The sequence below is a fragment of the Typopeltis vanoorti genome, chromosome 5 (assembly GCF_054136105.1).
Source record: "Typopeltis vanoorti isolate ZY-2024b chromosome 5, IOZ_Tvanoo_1.0, whole genome shotgun sequence".
Lineage (NCBI taxonomy): Eukaryota > Metazoa > Arthropoda > Arachnida > Uropygi > Thelyphonidae > Typopeltis > Typopeltis vanoorti.
In genome coordinates this window covers 165,805,695-165,823,007 of record NC_143553.1, presented here as the reverse complement: position 1 = coordinate 165,823,007, position 17,313 = coordinate 165,805,695, and the positions used below count along the sequence as shown (strand labels likewise).

The following is a 17,313-nucleotide window of genomic DNA, read 5'->3' as shown; positions in this document are numbered from 1 at the left end:
CTACAGACTTAACAGGTTACAATGGTTGCAAGATAAAATTGTAAAACTGATATATTGGGAACAACCCATACTTATGCAGGCAGCACAGACACAACACAAATTATTTAAGGTGAAACACTTATGCCACTACACAGTCATGTTAAAACACTACTACAGCCCAACATATAGAGTAACCAGAACAACATATCAAATAACAAGACCACAGTCAACAAACTACATAACATATAAGTACAACAATCACCACGGCAAAGCCACCCGAAACTTCTACATACCTGACATGATATAAACAAACTGCCGTTTGACAATAGAAACCTAGGGACATACAGAGAACTGAAACAGGCGCTATATAAATATTATAGCGAGAATGAAAATTAGAGAAACTCCTGTTTCTCTCCCTCACACACACACACACACTTATGACAAACCCCTCTCAAAAAACACCACTACAAGGACGCAAACAAACATACCATGTCCAAATCCAACCCTACTTGCAAAAAAAAAAGTTAAACTGTGTAATAGCAGTTGTAGTCTTCCAAGCACGTACCAACAAACAGTAAAATCAACACCTGGCTTGTGACCAGTATAGAAACATAACCACTTAACCACCGCCATATTATATTCCTCAAGATAAGCTCTGCAAAGCCTCGAGGAAGAAATCAGATGTGCCTCCTAAAGAAAGAAATTAATACATTATACAGAAAAAATGAAAAGAAAGAAAAACCTGTACGAATTTCATAGTTGCAAAAAAAAAAAATTATTCGACACCTCCAGGGAGTTTAGGGACTCATCAAGGGAAGGCACCTGCTCTACAACTCCATCTCCACCACTGAATCACCATCTGACTACAACTACACCAACGCCATCTACCACCAACCACCACAGATATATTTCCACAAAGAATCACAAACATCCATGCCCACAGCTGGATTCAAACCCATAGCCTTTTGGCTGAAGAGCAGATACTCTCTCCATTCGGCCAATCAGGCGGTTTTTCTTTTTAATATTTTCTTTTTCGATCCAAGTACTTCAGAGCCTGCTTTATGAGTTATCTTTATCAAAGTTTCCCATTCTTCTACATCTTCATTGATTTTTGTTTTTTTAGGTAACCTGTTAATGGTAGTTGATATGGGATTCTAATACTTTCTTCTTGCAATAGATATTCTTTGGATACTTGTTCTAATTCTTGTTTTTTATTATTTACTTCCTTTCTCCATTTTGTTAGTATTTCTTATTTCTATTTCAAAAAGTACTAAGTAATGATAACAGAAAAAAAAATCATTTCCTCTCTAAACTTGTACATCTCTCACACTCAGAGCTAGTTTCTGATTGGCAATAATATAATCAATTATAGATCTTGTTCCTCTGCCATTCAATTACACAGGCCTGTGATGGAAAAGTTGTCTGAGAAGTAATAATTGATACTTATAGGTTTTTAGGTGCTGGGTTCAGAAAAATTAGTAAAAAAATTCCATCACCCACCACTTTCTAATTTTATCGTTTTTATTAGTAGTATTTGTATTTAAATTCTGTGCATGGGTATTTATTTTCATTCTCCTTTATTTACAGCTAATTAGTTGTAGAAGTGCTTTTTTGAAGTAACTTTTTATGGTAAAAGAAATTTTCACAAAACTTCTCATTCTTAAGATAGGAGAGGGAGGGAGGAATGCAGATGAAAGTGCAGGTGGCTACTTTGAATCTTATTCGCCGAGATAATAGTTGACTTTTCTGTTGTCACAGATGCTTACATATTCTTGTGTGATTCTTTAGTTGAACTTTAGTCATTGACTACTGAGGTTATCACATTTCTGAAAGGTGGCGTATTTTCTAAGTTAGTGTGAAGATTTAATTTAATGTGTTTGCAGTTTTTTTTTAATGTTTTTACTTAGTGTCGTGTAATAGTGTTGATGTCATTCGTTAAAATTCGTTTAACTGTGTTTTAAGTGATGCTTGTAATGGCTTCAAGAGGTTGCAAAAATTCACCTAACATTTTCTGCTACACATTGTGGAACGTTAGTGGTAAAAAACCAATGAAGAAATATTACAGGTTTCATGAAAAAAGTGTACTATGTGTATATTGGGATGAAACTTGGTGACTTAGATAAGCCACGGGTGCCGCATGTAGTATGTTCCATTTGTGTAGAAGAACTTAGAAGGTGGTGGAAGGGAGAACAAAAACCTTTCCATTTCGGAATTTCCATGGTATGGCGGGAACTCCACAACCACACCGATCACTGTTACTTCTGTTCTTTGAATGTTCGAGGTTTTAATGCGAAAAATAAAAAAGACATTTCCTATCCTAATTTACCCTCTGCAGTACGCGCCCAGTGGAACATGGCCCTGAAATAGCCATGCCAACACCTCCATAAATTTTAGAAGAACCACTCAGCAGTGATTCCAACGAAGTTGAAGATTTCAATGATGATGAATACAAAAATAGTGGCCCACCTGAACTTTTTTCACAGACCGATTTAAACGACTTGGTCAGAGATTTGGGACTTCCTAAGGAATCTGCAGAACTGCTGGGCTCGAGACTACATGAAAAGAATTTGTTAGCCTCTGGCACTTCTTTCTCATGGTTTAGATATAGAGAAAGAGATTTTCTTCCTTACTTTTCAGAGGAAGGTGATTTAGTTTACTATATCGATATTCCCGAACTGATAAGCAAATTCAACAAAAAATATGACGTCATCGATTGGAGGTAGTTTATTGATTCCGTAAAAAGAAGCCTCAAAGCTGTGCTTCTCCATAATTACAAAAGTATGCTTCAGTACCTGCAGCATGCTACTCCTTGCATTTGAAAGAACAATACAAAAATTTAGCCCTCATTCTCAGCTAACTTAAGTACAATGATCATGGATGGACAGTTTGCGGTGATCTGCAAACTGTCCATCCATGATTTTTGTTGTCCCAAAATCATATCTATGATTTTGGGACAACAAAAAGGACACACCAAATACCCGTGCTTTTTGTGGGAGTGGGACAGCTGAGGTCAAGAGCAACATTGGATCAAGCAGGAATGACCAGAAAGAGTCACATTAGAACCTGGAAGTAAAAATGTGTTACACGAAACATTGGTTGCTCGCAAAAAAAGCCTTTTACCCCTGCTTCACATAAAGTTGGGATTGATGAAGCAATTTGTCAAGGCTTTATCGAAAGAAGGAGAGTGTTTTAAAAACATCTGTGCAAAATTTCCGGGATTATCTATAGCAAAATTGAAAGAAGATATTTTTATCGGTCCGGACATTTTTCACCTGGAAACTCGGGTTTTTCGTCCCACAGAACAGGCAAACTGCCCCGTGAACACATGCATTTACAGACAGAACACAGCGGGAGGCATAGGGCTTAATCACCTTATCCTTGAGATACGGTCATGGTTGCGAAGTCTAAGGACAGGTAAGAACCTTAAAGGTTGATGAAGCTTAGGATAAAGAGAAGAATAGTGCTTGATTTTTGTATTCTTTATAATCTCTCTGTAACCTTTGGATCCCAAAATATAACTTTGCACTTTTCCACATTAGATTAACATCCATTATGTTTTGCCCATAGAGCAGCCTATTTAAATCATCCTGTAAACTCCTGATATCATCTTGATTAACTATTATTACCCTACCTAAGTTCGCCTCATCAGAAAACAACTGAATATCTTCCTTCGCATTGTTTTTTATATCATTTACGTATAAATTAAACAATAGTGATCAAAGCACAGTTCTCCGGCACACCAATAGCCACATGCTTTCTCCTAGATTCTGCTCCTCTATACACTACTTTTTGGTATGTGCCAGAAAGCACTCTTTTATTCATATCACCAGTTTCATATCCATCCCCATTTGTTGAAATCTGTTTATCAAAGATCCCCTATATCCTATCAAGTGTCTTTGCAAAATCCAGCAGTATCATCGTGTAGCCATTCCCTTTATCCAACTCAGTCGACACTAGATCTTGAAAAGCTTGTCGATTTCAAAGGCATGACCAAACTCTTCACAAAGCCATGCTGCCCTTCATACAGGTTCATATTCTTATCCACCCATTCCTGAATTCTGTTTTTGATCATTTCCAGTACTTTTGCCACCACTCCTAAGATACAGATTGATCTATAATTTGCTGTGACAGACTTAGATCCTCTTTTATGCCATGCAATTATTTTGCACTCATTCCACTCCCTTGGGACTGCCAGTTCTCCTGCATATTTCCTTAAAATGTGAGCTGATGTCCCACAACTGCATTTGCATTCAGATTCTACAATATCCTAGTTAGGCCACCCCTGCCAACGTTCACCCTGATAATTCTCGTATCCCTGCATTGACACACACTGACTCTCTCAGAGAACAGTATTCTCTCCAGATACCTACGTCCTTCCTCGTTCAAATGCAAGCCATCTCTCACAAACATTTCCTTTCTGTCCTCAAATGCCCTCCAAGCATCCATGTAATCCAAGCCTCTTTTAACACATTCTGGCTATTGTACTATTCATTATTAATGCAATACTCCTCAGTTCTGCATTATCATACCTAGGCAACACACACACACACACACCCTTCCCTCTCTCAGTCTTCTTCCCTACAACCTCAAACATGAACCTCAGATCTCTTGCCACTCAATTTACACTGCCTCTCAAGTCATTCATGTCCACCATCACAATCATCTCATTCACCCTTTTGACTGGCAAGCACTTCTCAGCCTTTCTGTCTTCCATCCCACAGATCATCGAGTCTCCATTCATCGCAAATCTTATCACACTGTTCCTTCCACACTCACCTGCATTCCTCTCTCTGTCTCCTCTAACTCTATCTTTCTTTGTTTCCCTAATTACCTGTTGTCCTGGTATATCTCCATCCTCGATTCCAGCATTCCCTTGTATATTTCACATTCTCTCTCTTAAACTGGTTCTATTCTCACCGCTTCTATCATTCGCATAACTCATTCTCATTCCTAATATGATTTGCTTTGCATTCATCATTTCCAGTCGCTCAATCTCTTCTTTAGCACTTCTCAACTCATTCCACCTCATCTTTTAGACAGTTGAGCTTGGCAAGTGCAAGAAGAATGATTGCTATTGGAGATTTTAACTATAACAGTATAAATTGGAGAGAGGAAGATGCATGGAGCAATAAGGGAATGGAATATCTAGAATTCTTGAGGGACAAATGTCTTAGGCAACATGTAATAGAGGGAACAAGAGGTTTAAGAGTTTTGGATTTGGTTATAGCATCAGAAAAGTTGATAATAACTGAGATGACATCTCTCCCACCAGTTGGAGAGAGTAACGATATGGTTCTGGCTTGGAAGATGAATAGACATGCAGGAGTATCAAAGAGGCGGGAAAATATATGGAATTATAAGGCAGGTGATTATAATAGTCTTAGACATCAACTTGGGAAGTTTCATGGAGAGAGGAATTGGAAGGACAGGATATTGCTAGTGCTTGGGAAATTGTGAATAAATATTTGTTAGCAGCAATACTAAGCTGTATTCCACAAGTGAAGAAGAGGACACAATTTGGTGTGAAGTAAATGACAAACAATATCAAACAGGAACTGCATGCGAAAAAGAGGCTATGGAAGAGATATAAGGAGACAGGTGAAGAGCAGATGCATGAAGAATATAAAACACAGGGCAGGAGAGTGACTAGTATGGTAAGGATGGCGAAACTGGAATATGAGAGGAGATTAGCCCTGAGATCCAAAGAAAATCCTAGGGAATTTTTTAGCTCCGTGCCCAGTAGGAGGAGAAATGACTGTGGAAGAATAACATTGTGGGATAAAAATTTGAATAGAGTGACTGATGCAGAAGACAGTAGAATTGTTCAATGAACACTTTATTGGAGTATTTCATCCTGGAGGAGTAAATTTTAATACTAGAGGGATAGGTAGGTTCGAGGTTTAGAGGTGAAGGAGGAGAGTGTGTTCCAAATACTCAGTACTCTGAATGTCAGTAAAGCTGTGGGACTGGATAGTATTTCATCACGAGTTTTGAGAGAATGTGCTAAAGAACTGACACCTCCATTGACCTGGCTTTTCAATGAAAGTCTGGCTGCTGGAAAAGTGCCCATGGAATGGAAGGAAGGTAAGATAGTGCCATCGCATAAGGGCGGCAGCAGACTTGAAGTGTCTAATTAAAGGCCTGTTTGTGTGTTCTCAGTAGTTACGATCTTGGAGAAATTAGTGAGGGACCGTATACAGCATTGGACAGATGATGGTAATGTTATGTGAGAATCAACATGGATTTGTGATGGGGTACTCTTGTTTTTGTAATATGCTAGCCTTTTATAATATAGTTAATAAGAGCGATGAGGGAAAGGCCTATACTGCCATTTTCTTGGAATTAGCGAAGGCGTTTGACAGAGTGCCACATGATAAGCTAATATTTAAGTTACAGCACATGGGTCTGGATGTCAGGTTGGTCAACTAGATTCAGGATTGGCTGTCCGATAGGTATCAGAGAGTTGTGTATGGTGGGGCAGTTTCAAGGAGGCAGTGGGTTACAAGTGAGGGCTCAGTACTGGGACCTATATTGTTTTAACCTTTATATCAATGACATTGTCAGTGAATTGCAGGAGGATATTCAGTTGTTTGAGGATGATGCAAAGCTGGGAAGGATTGTTAGTAATAGTGCAGATGTGGTAGCCCTGCAAGAGGATTTGAATAAGCTAGACAGATGAGCAAATGAATGGGGCTTCAGTTTAATGCAGCTAAATGTAAGGGATTGAGGTTTGGGACACATCGATGGGATGCTGCATACTCTATGGGAGGAGTTATATTGGAGGAAGTAGGGGAGACAAGAGATCTGGGATTGATGATTGATAGAAACCTGAAATTTAGGGGACATATTGCAAAGGTGGTGAAGGTGACACAGAGGATTGCTGCAATAATGTGAAGAATGCTGACCTGCAGAGATAAAAGTGTTATCATTCCGTTGTATAAGATCCTGATCAGACCACACTTGGACTATTCTTCTCAGATTTGGTCCCCAGGATTTGAAGGGGATAAATTAACTTTGGGAAGGGTACAGAGGTGGATAACAAAGATGGTTTCAGGACTATACAGTAATAGTTATGAGGATCGGCTGAGGGAATGTGGACTGCAGAGTTTGGTGGATAGAAGAAGGAGATTTGATACGTTTAAGACTTTTAAACTGTTGAGAAGTGGTTACAGGGTTGACACTGAGGAGTTCTTTCGCTTAGTTGAACAGCAGGAAGGAGTGATGACAAGGGCCATCCCTGGAAGTTACGAAAGGAAACTGTGAAGAAGACGGTGAGGAGTGGTTTCTTTGCATGGAGGGTGGTTGAACCATGGAATGCATTGCTTGATAGAGTGGTGAGAGCGAGAACGTTCAATGAGTTTAAGGAGTGATATGACAGACATTGTGTTTCCTAGGAGGGACCTCCCACGATGAGTCTTGATAGACTTTGTGTTTCTAAGGAAAGACCTCTCGCGATGAGGCTTTTGATTCCATGGAGGCCTGAATAATAATAATAATAATAATAATCTTTCAGTGCATCTCTCTCTCTCTCTCTCTCTCTCTCTCTCTCTCTCTCTCTCTCTGGAAGCTACCCACTGTTGCTCACCATTCATCTTCCCATTTAACATCATCTCCTAAAACTTCACAATGATTCAAACATACCACACTCCTAACTTTTATTTTTTCATTTACATTTCTTGAAAGAGGTTGACGAAGTAATGAATCTTGGGGCAATGTGAGACAATGACCTGCAATTTAAAGGACAAATTGCTAGAATAGTTAGAACATCACTGTTCTAACTATTCTAGCAAATATGTATCAATAGATGCTGATATGCAGAAGTAAAGAGTTATGGTTTAATTGTATAAGGTTTTGATTACGTTGGACATGAACTATTGTACAGAAATTTGGTTTGCCTTGTTTTAAAAAAAAATGTAGATATAAAAGAAAGAGTCCAGAAAATATTGATTAAGGTGGTGTCAAGTTTTAAGTTACTCAATTATCACTGAGTTATAATTCCATATTATATATGTGTATATGTTATGGACTAAATGCCTGGCCATTATGAATAATGATAAACAAAACCGGGCACTGTAATAAATTTCACATTGTTTATCATAATTTTTTCACATTGATGGGTCATTATGAATACTGCTATCATCTGGTGAGCAAAGTGATAATAATGATACCTTTTTGGCAGTATTAGAAGCAGTAGAGTTTGAGGGAAGAGAGATTCTTTGGATTTCTTTTTGTTGGGAGACGTGAAGGGAACGTTGCCCAGGTCACTACAATTTTTACAAAATCAGTATATTGACAATGATACAAAAAGTGAGAGTCAAGAACCAAAGTGATTTGGCCCATAACATACAAACATCATATACTGGTATTGCAATATACATATGGCAATTTGATTAAATATTACATTCACGCTGATGAAATATTTCAGATATTGCACGATGCCCGTATCGCTATTGGCCATGGTAGCAGAAACCGCATGGAAAAAGAATAAGTACGAAATATAAAAATATTAAAAGGAAGATGATTGTTGTAATTTAGGTTAAGTTAGGAGGTTTTTTTTTTTTTTTTTTTTGAAAATCTAATTGCCAAATGAGAATTTAGCTTTATTGCCGGCCTGGTTGGCCCAGTAGTTAGTGTATGCGCTCTCCCGTCAAAAGGATGCGGGTTCAAATCATGGATGTTTGTGATTTCTGTGAAAGAACTAGTGGCTGTAGATGGTGTTGGTGTCAGATGATGAAGGTTGGGGGAGTAGTGAGACGAGGAGTTGTAGAGTTGATGCCCTCCTTCGATGAATCTTTGGACTCCCTGAGGAGTGATATAATAATAATAGTCATAACGTCTGGTCAAATTCTTAATGAAAAAAAAGTGTATTTTTTTTTAAAATCAAATTGTTCAAAGGGATTGTACTTTATTCATAATGTCTGGTCAATTTAATAAATTTATCACACTGTGCTGCCATTTTAGTCATAATTTATAATGGCCAGGCATTATGAATAATGACTTATTAGTTATATGGCCCATAACATATATACTGAAATTTACATAATATATGACCAATAGATTTGCCTACTCTACTCTTGCGATTGATGTGTCATCATACATAATGAATGACAGTATATATTTAGGCTATTAGGATTTCAAGGTATTTTATTTAACTGTGCAACACAAGAAACATGTCCAGCATAGGCAGTAAAATTTGAATTATCTTTCAGAATACTGAATAAAGCACCTGCAGGCATACAGTTTACTGTACTGACCTTTCTTGTGAGGATATTTGAAGCCCTTGGTGCTGCTGCTCACTTTACTGCAGGTTACACAATTATAGCTGCAGAATTTCCTGATCACAGAGCCACAATCTTGGTGAGTATATATTATTATTATTATATTATTATTATTATTATTATTATTCAGGACTCCATGGAGTCAAAAGACTCATTGTGGGAGGTCCTTTCTAAGAAACACAAGTCTATCAATACTCATCGAGGGAGGTTCCCCCTAAGAAACACAAAGTCTATCATACAACTCCTTAAATGCATTGACTGTTGTCGCTCTCACCACTCCATCAGGCAATGCATTATATGGCTCAACCACCCTCCATGCAAATAAACCACTCCTCACCCTCTTCTTCACAGTTTCCTTCCATACCTTCCAGGGATGGCCCCTTGTCATCACTCCTTCCCGCTGTTCAACCAAGCGAAAGAACTTCCCAGTGTCAACCCTGTAACCACCTCTCAACAGTTTAAAAGTCTCTATCATATCGCCTCTCCTTCTTCTATCCACCAAACTCTGTGTCCACACTCTATCAGCCGATCCTCATAACTAACATTGTATAGTCCCGACACCATCTTTGTTATCCGCCTTTGTACCCTTTCCACAGTTAATTTATCCCCTTCAAATCCTGGGGACCAGATCTGAGAACAAAAGTCTAAGTGTGGTCTGATCAGAGTCTTATACAACGGAATGATAACTGTTTTATCTCTGCAGGTCAGTGTCCTTCTCATTATTGCAGCAATCCTCTGCGTTACTTTCACTATCTTTATAATATGTCCCCTGAATTTCAGGCTTCTATCAATCATCATCCCTAGATCTCTCGTCTCCTCTACTTCCTCCAGTATAGCTGCTCCAATAGAGTACGCAGCGTCCCATCGATATGTCCCAAACCTCAAGACCTTACATTTAGTTGCATTAAACTGAAGCCCCATTCATTTGCCCATCTGTCTAGCTTATTCAAATCCTCTTGCAGGGCTACCACATCTGCACTATTACTAATAACTCTTCCCAGCTTCGCATCATCCGCAAACAACCAAATATCCCCTTGCAATCCACGGACAATGTCATTTATATAAAGGTTAAACAATATAGGTCCCAGTACTGAGCCCTGTGGAACCCCACTTGCAACTTTCTGCCTCTTTGATATTGCTACACCATACAAAACTCTGTGATACCTATCGGACAGCTAATCCTGAATCCAGTTGACTAATCTGACATCCAGACCCATGTGCTGCAACTTGAATATCAGCTTATGATGTGGCACCCTGTCAAATGCCTTTGCTAAGTTTGGGAAAATGGCAGTATATGCCTTTCCCTTATCTAATGCTCTTGTAAATTTATCATAAAAGGCAAGCATATTGCTCAAGCAAGAGCCCCCCCTTCACAAATCCATGCTGACTCTCACTGATAACATTACCCTAATCTGCCCAATGCCGTATACGGTCCCTCAGTACTTTCTTCAAGATCTTACTAACTACTGATGACACATAAATTGGCCTATAATTAGACACTTCCAGTCTGCTACCGCCTTATGCAATGGCACTATCTTACCTTCCTTCCATTCCATGGGCACCTTTCCCGTAGCCAGACTTTCATTGAAAAGGCAGGTTTAAGGCACTGTCAGTTCCTTAGCATATTTCTCAAAACTCATGGTGAAATGCCATCTAGTCCCACAGCTTTACTGACATCCAGAGTACTCAGTATGTGGAACACACTCTCCTCCTGCACCTCTAAACCTTGAACCTGTTCTGTCCCTCTAGTATTCAAATTGACTCCTCCAGGATGAAATACTCCAATAATGTTAATTGAACAATTCCACTATGTCCACTGCATCAGTCACTCTATTCCCATTTTTATCCCACAATGTCATTCATCCGCAGTCATTTCTCCTCCTACTGGCCACATAGCTAAAAAATTCCCTAGGGTTTCTTTGGATCTTAGTGCCAATCTCTTCTCATATTCCAGTTTTGCCTTCCTCACCATTCTGGTCACTCTCCTGGCCTGCAACTTATATTCTTTGTGTATCTGTCCTCCACTCCTCTCCTTGTATATCTTCCATAATCTCTTTTTCGCATGCAGTTCCTGTTTGATATTGTTTGTCATCTACTTTACACCAAATTGTGTCCTCTTCTTCACTTGTGGAATACAGCTTAGTATTGCTGCTAACAAATATTTCTTCACAATTTCCCAAGCACTAGCAATATCCTGTCCTTCCAATTCCTCTCTCCATGAAACTTCCCAAGTTGACGTCTATAATCACCTGCCTTATAATTCCGCATACGTTCCCGTCTCTTTGATACTCATGCATGTCTGTTCATCTTCCAAGTCATCTCAGATATCATCTCAGTTATTATCAACTCTTCTGATGCTATGACCAAATCCAAAACTCTTGAACCTCTTGTTCCTTCTATTGCATGTTGCCTAAGACATTTGTCCCTCAAGAATTCTAGATATTCCATTCCCTTATTGCTACATGCATCTTCCTCTCTCCAATTTATACTGCCATAGTTAAAATCTCCCATAACAATCATTCTTCTTGCACTTGCCAAGCTCAACATTTCCTGGTCCCCACCCTTTGTGCTCCTTGGTCTGTAGCAACACCCCACTAAATATCCTGTCTTGCCCACTTCCACCTCACACCATATGCTTTCAAAATCATTAGTGTCGCAACCTTCCGAAGCCTCCACTCTTAGAGGACACAGGTCGTCACTTATCATAAGCAGTACTCCACTACCACGCTCTTCCTTCCTATCCTGCCGAAAAATGCTGTACCCAGTGACTTCTATTCTCCTCTATTATATCCTCTTCTGTCAACCGCGTCTCTGTGATCCCAATAATCTTTGGCAAGGCTGATGCTATTAGGGCCACCAATTCCTCTCCCTTATTCCGAATACTCCTGGAATTGGTACAAAGCATAAAAATGCCATTTCTATACCCAGCATTATCCTCTCTACTTTATTTCAAATGTGTTTAAAATTTCAGATTAATGTGCTACAGAATCATTTTTTCATCCATATTTAATATTTTTAGTTTTCACTTTTAGATTAGTTTAGGTTAAGGTTCCCAAAATTAAAAAAAAATGGCACATCAAGGCTGCTATTTTCAACTTTTATGCAAAAATTGACAGATCGCTTTAGAAAGATATCATTAAGTTAGCTGAAGAACGTAATTTCGAACGAAGAAAAATCCTCAGGTGCCATTCCATTTTTTCTTTTTTTCGTGTGTTTGAAGATCCACAAACAAAAGAAAGCATGGAACAAAATTCCCCTTTCTCATAAATGTGACCTGTGACATGCTAAGGAGCACATCAGATTCAATCACAGCAGTGAACAAATTCAAAAGCATTTCCCCCAATCATGTGTACGAGCCTAGCCCAAACTTCTCTTTGCTCAGGGCAACAAGGGCATTAACTATGACAACAGCCAGAAGAAAAAATGCCAAAGTCATGATGAAGTTTGGATTATTGGCATTTATTATTAGTACCATGGAAATTAGTATGCAAGCACTCGATAGGAAACGTGCACAAGCCAACAACAAACCTTGCAGAGCTTTCCAAATCAATTTAACAAATACATGTGGTTTCACTTCCAATCTCAACAGTGTTCACTTCCATCTACAGTATGCAAAACCTTATCTAAAAAACCAGTCTACAGAAACCGAAATTTCAACTCCTTGAATTACTACTCCTCTCTGCTTTTCTAATTATTAATTTCTAATTGTGTAATAACAGATCTTCACTTTACGACAAATAGTTGAGAAATCATGGGAATATAACAAAGATCTGTATGTAAGTTTTGTAGATCTGAAAAAGGCATATGACAAGATGCCAAGAGAAACGCTATTTGATACACTACAGTTATATGGTGTCAATGGGGCAGTGGCATAACTAAGGGGGTGCGGAGGGGGGAGGTCCGCCCGGGCGGCACTTTTCACGTGAGACACAATTTTATTTTTCGAGGATTCTTCTATTTATGTTAACTTAGTAATTTTATTACTTAATAATTAGTTTTCGACAACTATACTTACAACTAAAATAAACATAAACATAGTGTTTTAATTTCTTTCCCTACGTCATTTTGACTTTTTGTAATATTTTTGGTGTATATTGAGAGGGGCGGGAAACTCAGGGATCGGGCGGCAAAAGCTCTAGCTATGCCATTCAAATGGGGCATTATATCAAGCAATACTTAGTGTTTATTTGAGTTGTAAGTCAACAGTTAGAATTGAAGGAATTACAGGAAGATGGTTTAATGTTAAATCTGGTGTGAGACAAGGATGTACATTATCCCCTCTGTTATTCATTATCTATATGGATCACATTATAAAGGAAAGTGGTATTAAATCTGATATCAAAATTGGAGATGTCAGCTCCTTGCTTTAAGCGGATGATGTTATACTTCTGAATAAATCCGCTACAAGTTTGCAAGATTCCCTGACTAAATTGAATAACTGTTGTAATAGATATGGTATGAAGGTCAGCATTAAAAAGACAAAGACAATGAAAATAGGTGGAATTGTTGAAAATGTCAACTGTGTTGTGAACGGGGAACCTGTGGAACAAATAAAACATTTCAGCTACTTAGGCATGATTTTTACTGAAGATGGTAAATTAAATATGGAAATAGACAACAGAATCAGCAAAGCTGGTATGGTTGGAAATCAATTGAATAAATTCATACGGAATAAGAGAGAAATTAGTCGGAAACTAAATTAGCTGTATACAAGACAGTGTTCAACCAATTTTAACTTATGGATCTGATAGCTGGGTCAGAAGTAAAACACTTGACCAAAGACTAGAAACCGCAGATATGAGAGTCCTGAGAAAGATTAGAGGCATGAACAGATGGCATCAATGGCAACATCATATTAAAAACGAGGATATTAGGAAAGAACTTGACATTGTCAGCATCTAGGAATGCGTTAGCAGAGCTAATCTAAGGTGGTATGGTCACTTAAACAGAATGGGGGAGGAAAGATTAGCAAAACAAGTGTTCTCTGCCAGGTGGGCAGCTAAACCACCCAGAGGAAGACCAAGATATAGGTGGATCGATACGGTACAAAGTGCCTTAGACAATAGAAATATAAGATCTTATAATGTTGGAGTCTTGACAAGTAAGACTGATTTAGAGGAAAATTGTAGATAGGAAGTTAGTAATGATGTAGTTTTTCATGTAGTACTATCATATCCTGTCAGGGGCGTGCCAGTAGTGTCCGGCGCATGTGTGCAAAATTTTAGTTCGCGCCCCTATACTCCTTCCCCCAATAAAAAAACACTTTATAAAAACGTTATTTTTAATATTTGATGCCAATATAATGAGTATTTCATTTTGAATTTTATCTCCTAAATAGGAAGGCATATTTTTTCAGGATCATTAGCTTTAAAGGATCAAACTTTTCTAACATCTCAATGCATTTTAAAAAATTGCCATTGTTGCGATCGTAAAGTTTATTACTTTTACCACGAAGAGCTAGATTTTGTTTGCCTAAAAACTGTACTACAAAAATTATTCTTTTTATAACTTCATACCGACGTTTCCTTTCATTATCTAAAGCTGTTTGCTGCAAATGATCAATACAGTTTTATTTTTAAGGATGTAATTAATTCTGTCCATTTTTTGTAATTGTTCAAATGATTTAAATTTTTCTCATGACGATTCAGGCACACTGCCAGATGTTGCCTATATTCTGCTGTTATCAGCAGAATATAGAATAAAATTAAAAACTGCAGCAGATTTTCTTTTATATATTTAGAGCAAATGCGAGTGTGAACAAGATTAAACAAATTCAAACGCCCGTCATCCTGTAAACAGTAAACTCACGCAAGTTCAAGTTTTTACTTGTTTACGCTAAACTACTTGTTAGAACTAGGATCAGAATAAAATAAGATTTTAAGGAATAATAACAAATAAGTGATTATAAATAATTTGCTTAAGACAAATCTATAAAATATAATTAAAATTTAAACAAAAATATAATTTTTTTTGATATAATTAAAGAATAATATTTTTTTTAAGTAATTCCGCCTCGCCTGAAATCTTTGGCGCCTTTACTATCCTGGTGCCTGTGTGCACGTTGCACACATTGCCGGTGCGCCCCTGTATCCTGTACACCCTTGAGGGTACATGGCAGGAATTTGATGATGATGACGAGGATGATGACACCTCTAGGGAGTCCAAGGACTCATCGTGGGAGGGAAGACTACTCTAATTCGCTAAATACATCTCAATCCTCTCCACTACTACTTAATTTTCCAACTACGACACTACTACCATCAATGCCATCTATCGCCCATCATCCTCAACAACAGTATTTTTTTTTGTCTGTAAACTGCGTGTGTTCTGAAGGCTGATTTGTCTGTACGTGGGATGAAAAACTTGAATTTCCGGAAGAAAAAACCCTGCTACCACCATACGATATCGGCTGACTCACCTTCAATTGAAAAAGCCCATTTAAGGATTCCCCTTGTCACAATGAGGATCGAACCCAGGTCTTTTCCAATCGAAAGGCGCAATGTTACGCTATTCTTCCAGTTGTGCTACGGCTGCAAAAAAAAAAAAAATAATAAAAAATAAAAAAATAAAAATTTTTAAATAACGTTTTAAAAATGCACCTTTTTAAGATTCATATAACGTTTCCACTTAGCTCCTTGAGCAAGAGTTAGTTAATTGCATAATGAATTACATACTCTTTGATTCAGCACCTACGTAGCGCAATTGGAAGAACGACGGTACATTGTGCCCTTCAATTGGAATAGGCCTTAGTTCGATTCTCGTCGCGACGGGAGGAATCTTTATCTGGTCGATTTCAATCGAAGGTGAGTTAGCCGATCTCATACGGAGGTAGCAGGATTTTTCCCTCCCGGAAACTTGGGTTTTTCATCCCGCATATATACAAATCGGCCCTTCAGAACACACAGAATTTACAGACAAAAATTACTAGTTGTGGTGGTGTTGGAGGTGGGCGGTAGATGGTGTTGATGGAGATGATTCGTAGTAAGGTTAGGTGTAGAGACTTAGGTGTCCTCCCACGATGAGTCTTCGGACTCCTTGGAGGTATCAGGAATAATAATAATTCCTTTCAATCCATATGTTTGCGCTGACACACTATGCCAAATAACAACCAATCTAAAAATGTGTGACTCACTTTCTTTGGCTGAAAATCTCTCTGTCCCACTGAGTCTAATTCGTTTACTGTTTCTATTGCTCTACTATTTCCATCAAGCACTATGAACTCCAACTTCTTAAATTTTGACTTTTTCCAGCCCCACTTTGATAACGGTGAAGTTTCTTCTTTGGAGATTTTGATGTTAATAACACCAACTAGCTTTCCTCCTCCAGACAGGGTGGGTAGAGATTCTGAGACATTTGCAATCGCTAATGACCTTAACATAAATTTTTCACATGCCTTCTAGAATAGCGGATAAACTCACAACCACTCCTCAAACATCACACATCTCTTCCTTATTACTGACCCTTCCAAGTATGTTGTGAATACTGTATGTCCTCTAGGTAATTTAGACACAACCTAGTGCTTATCTTTTCTCCAATGGAACAATGCTTACCAGGGCCGACCTTCTCTATAAAGGGTCCCAGGTGCAAGAAACCTTTTGGGGCCCTAAAATATTTTTCAAAGGGAAAAATTAAATGATTCGAAATAAACCTATTGTAAAACCTCTTACCTGCAAATGATTTTGGGCACAGAAAAAAAAAAAAAAAACACATTCGAAATATAATACGTTTCCGCACATGTGTACCGACTGTGCGCACTCGATCGTGGGGCCCGGGTGCATTGCACCCATCGCACCCCCGAGATGGCCGGCCCTGATGCTTACACACACAATCAAGTTATCTGGCATTATAACAATGCTAAGTATGATGACTTTCGTAACTTCTATGCCTCATTCCGTTTATTGAACTATTGTTTCCATCCTTCCAACCCAAACATGCACACTGGACGTATCACTAAATTAACGTTTACTGGTATGGAAATAGATATTCTCCATTCCACTTTAAATTGCCATCCCATAATTCCAAAAGGTGTGCTAAGGCTGTCCAACTGAGGAATCAA

The 17,313-nt window shown here is 38.3% G+C and overlaps 1 protein-coding gene across 1 annotated transcript in view; it reads left to right on the top strand.

The window, feature by feature from the left end:
- LOC150107030 (MFS-type transporter SLC18B1-like) overlaps positions 1–17,313 on the top strand; it is a 213,497-nt gene that overhangs the window by 46,373 nt on the left and 149,811 nt on the right. Inside the window, exon 5 of the mRNA XM_090392910.1 lies at positions 9,189–9,336. Within this exon, the coding sequence (XP_090249036.1) occupies positions 9,189–9,336 (148 nt within the window). The remainder of the gene's footprint in view (positions 1–9,188; positions 9,337–17,313) is intronic.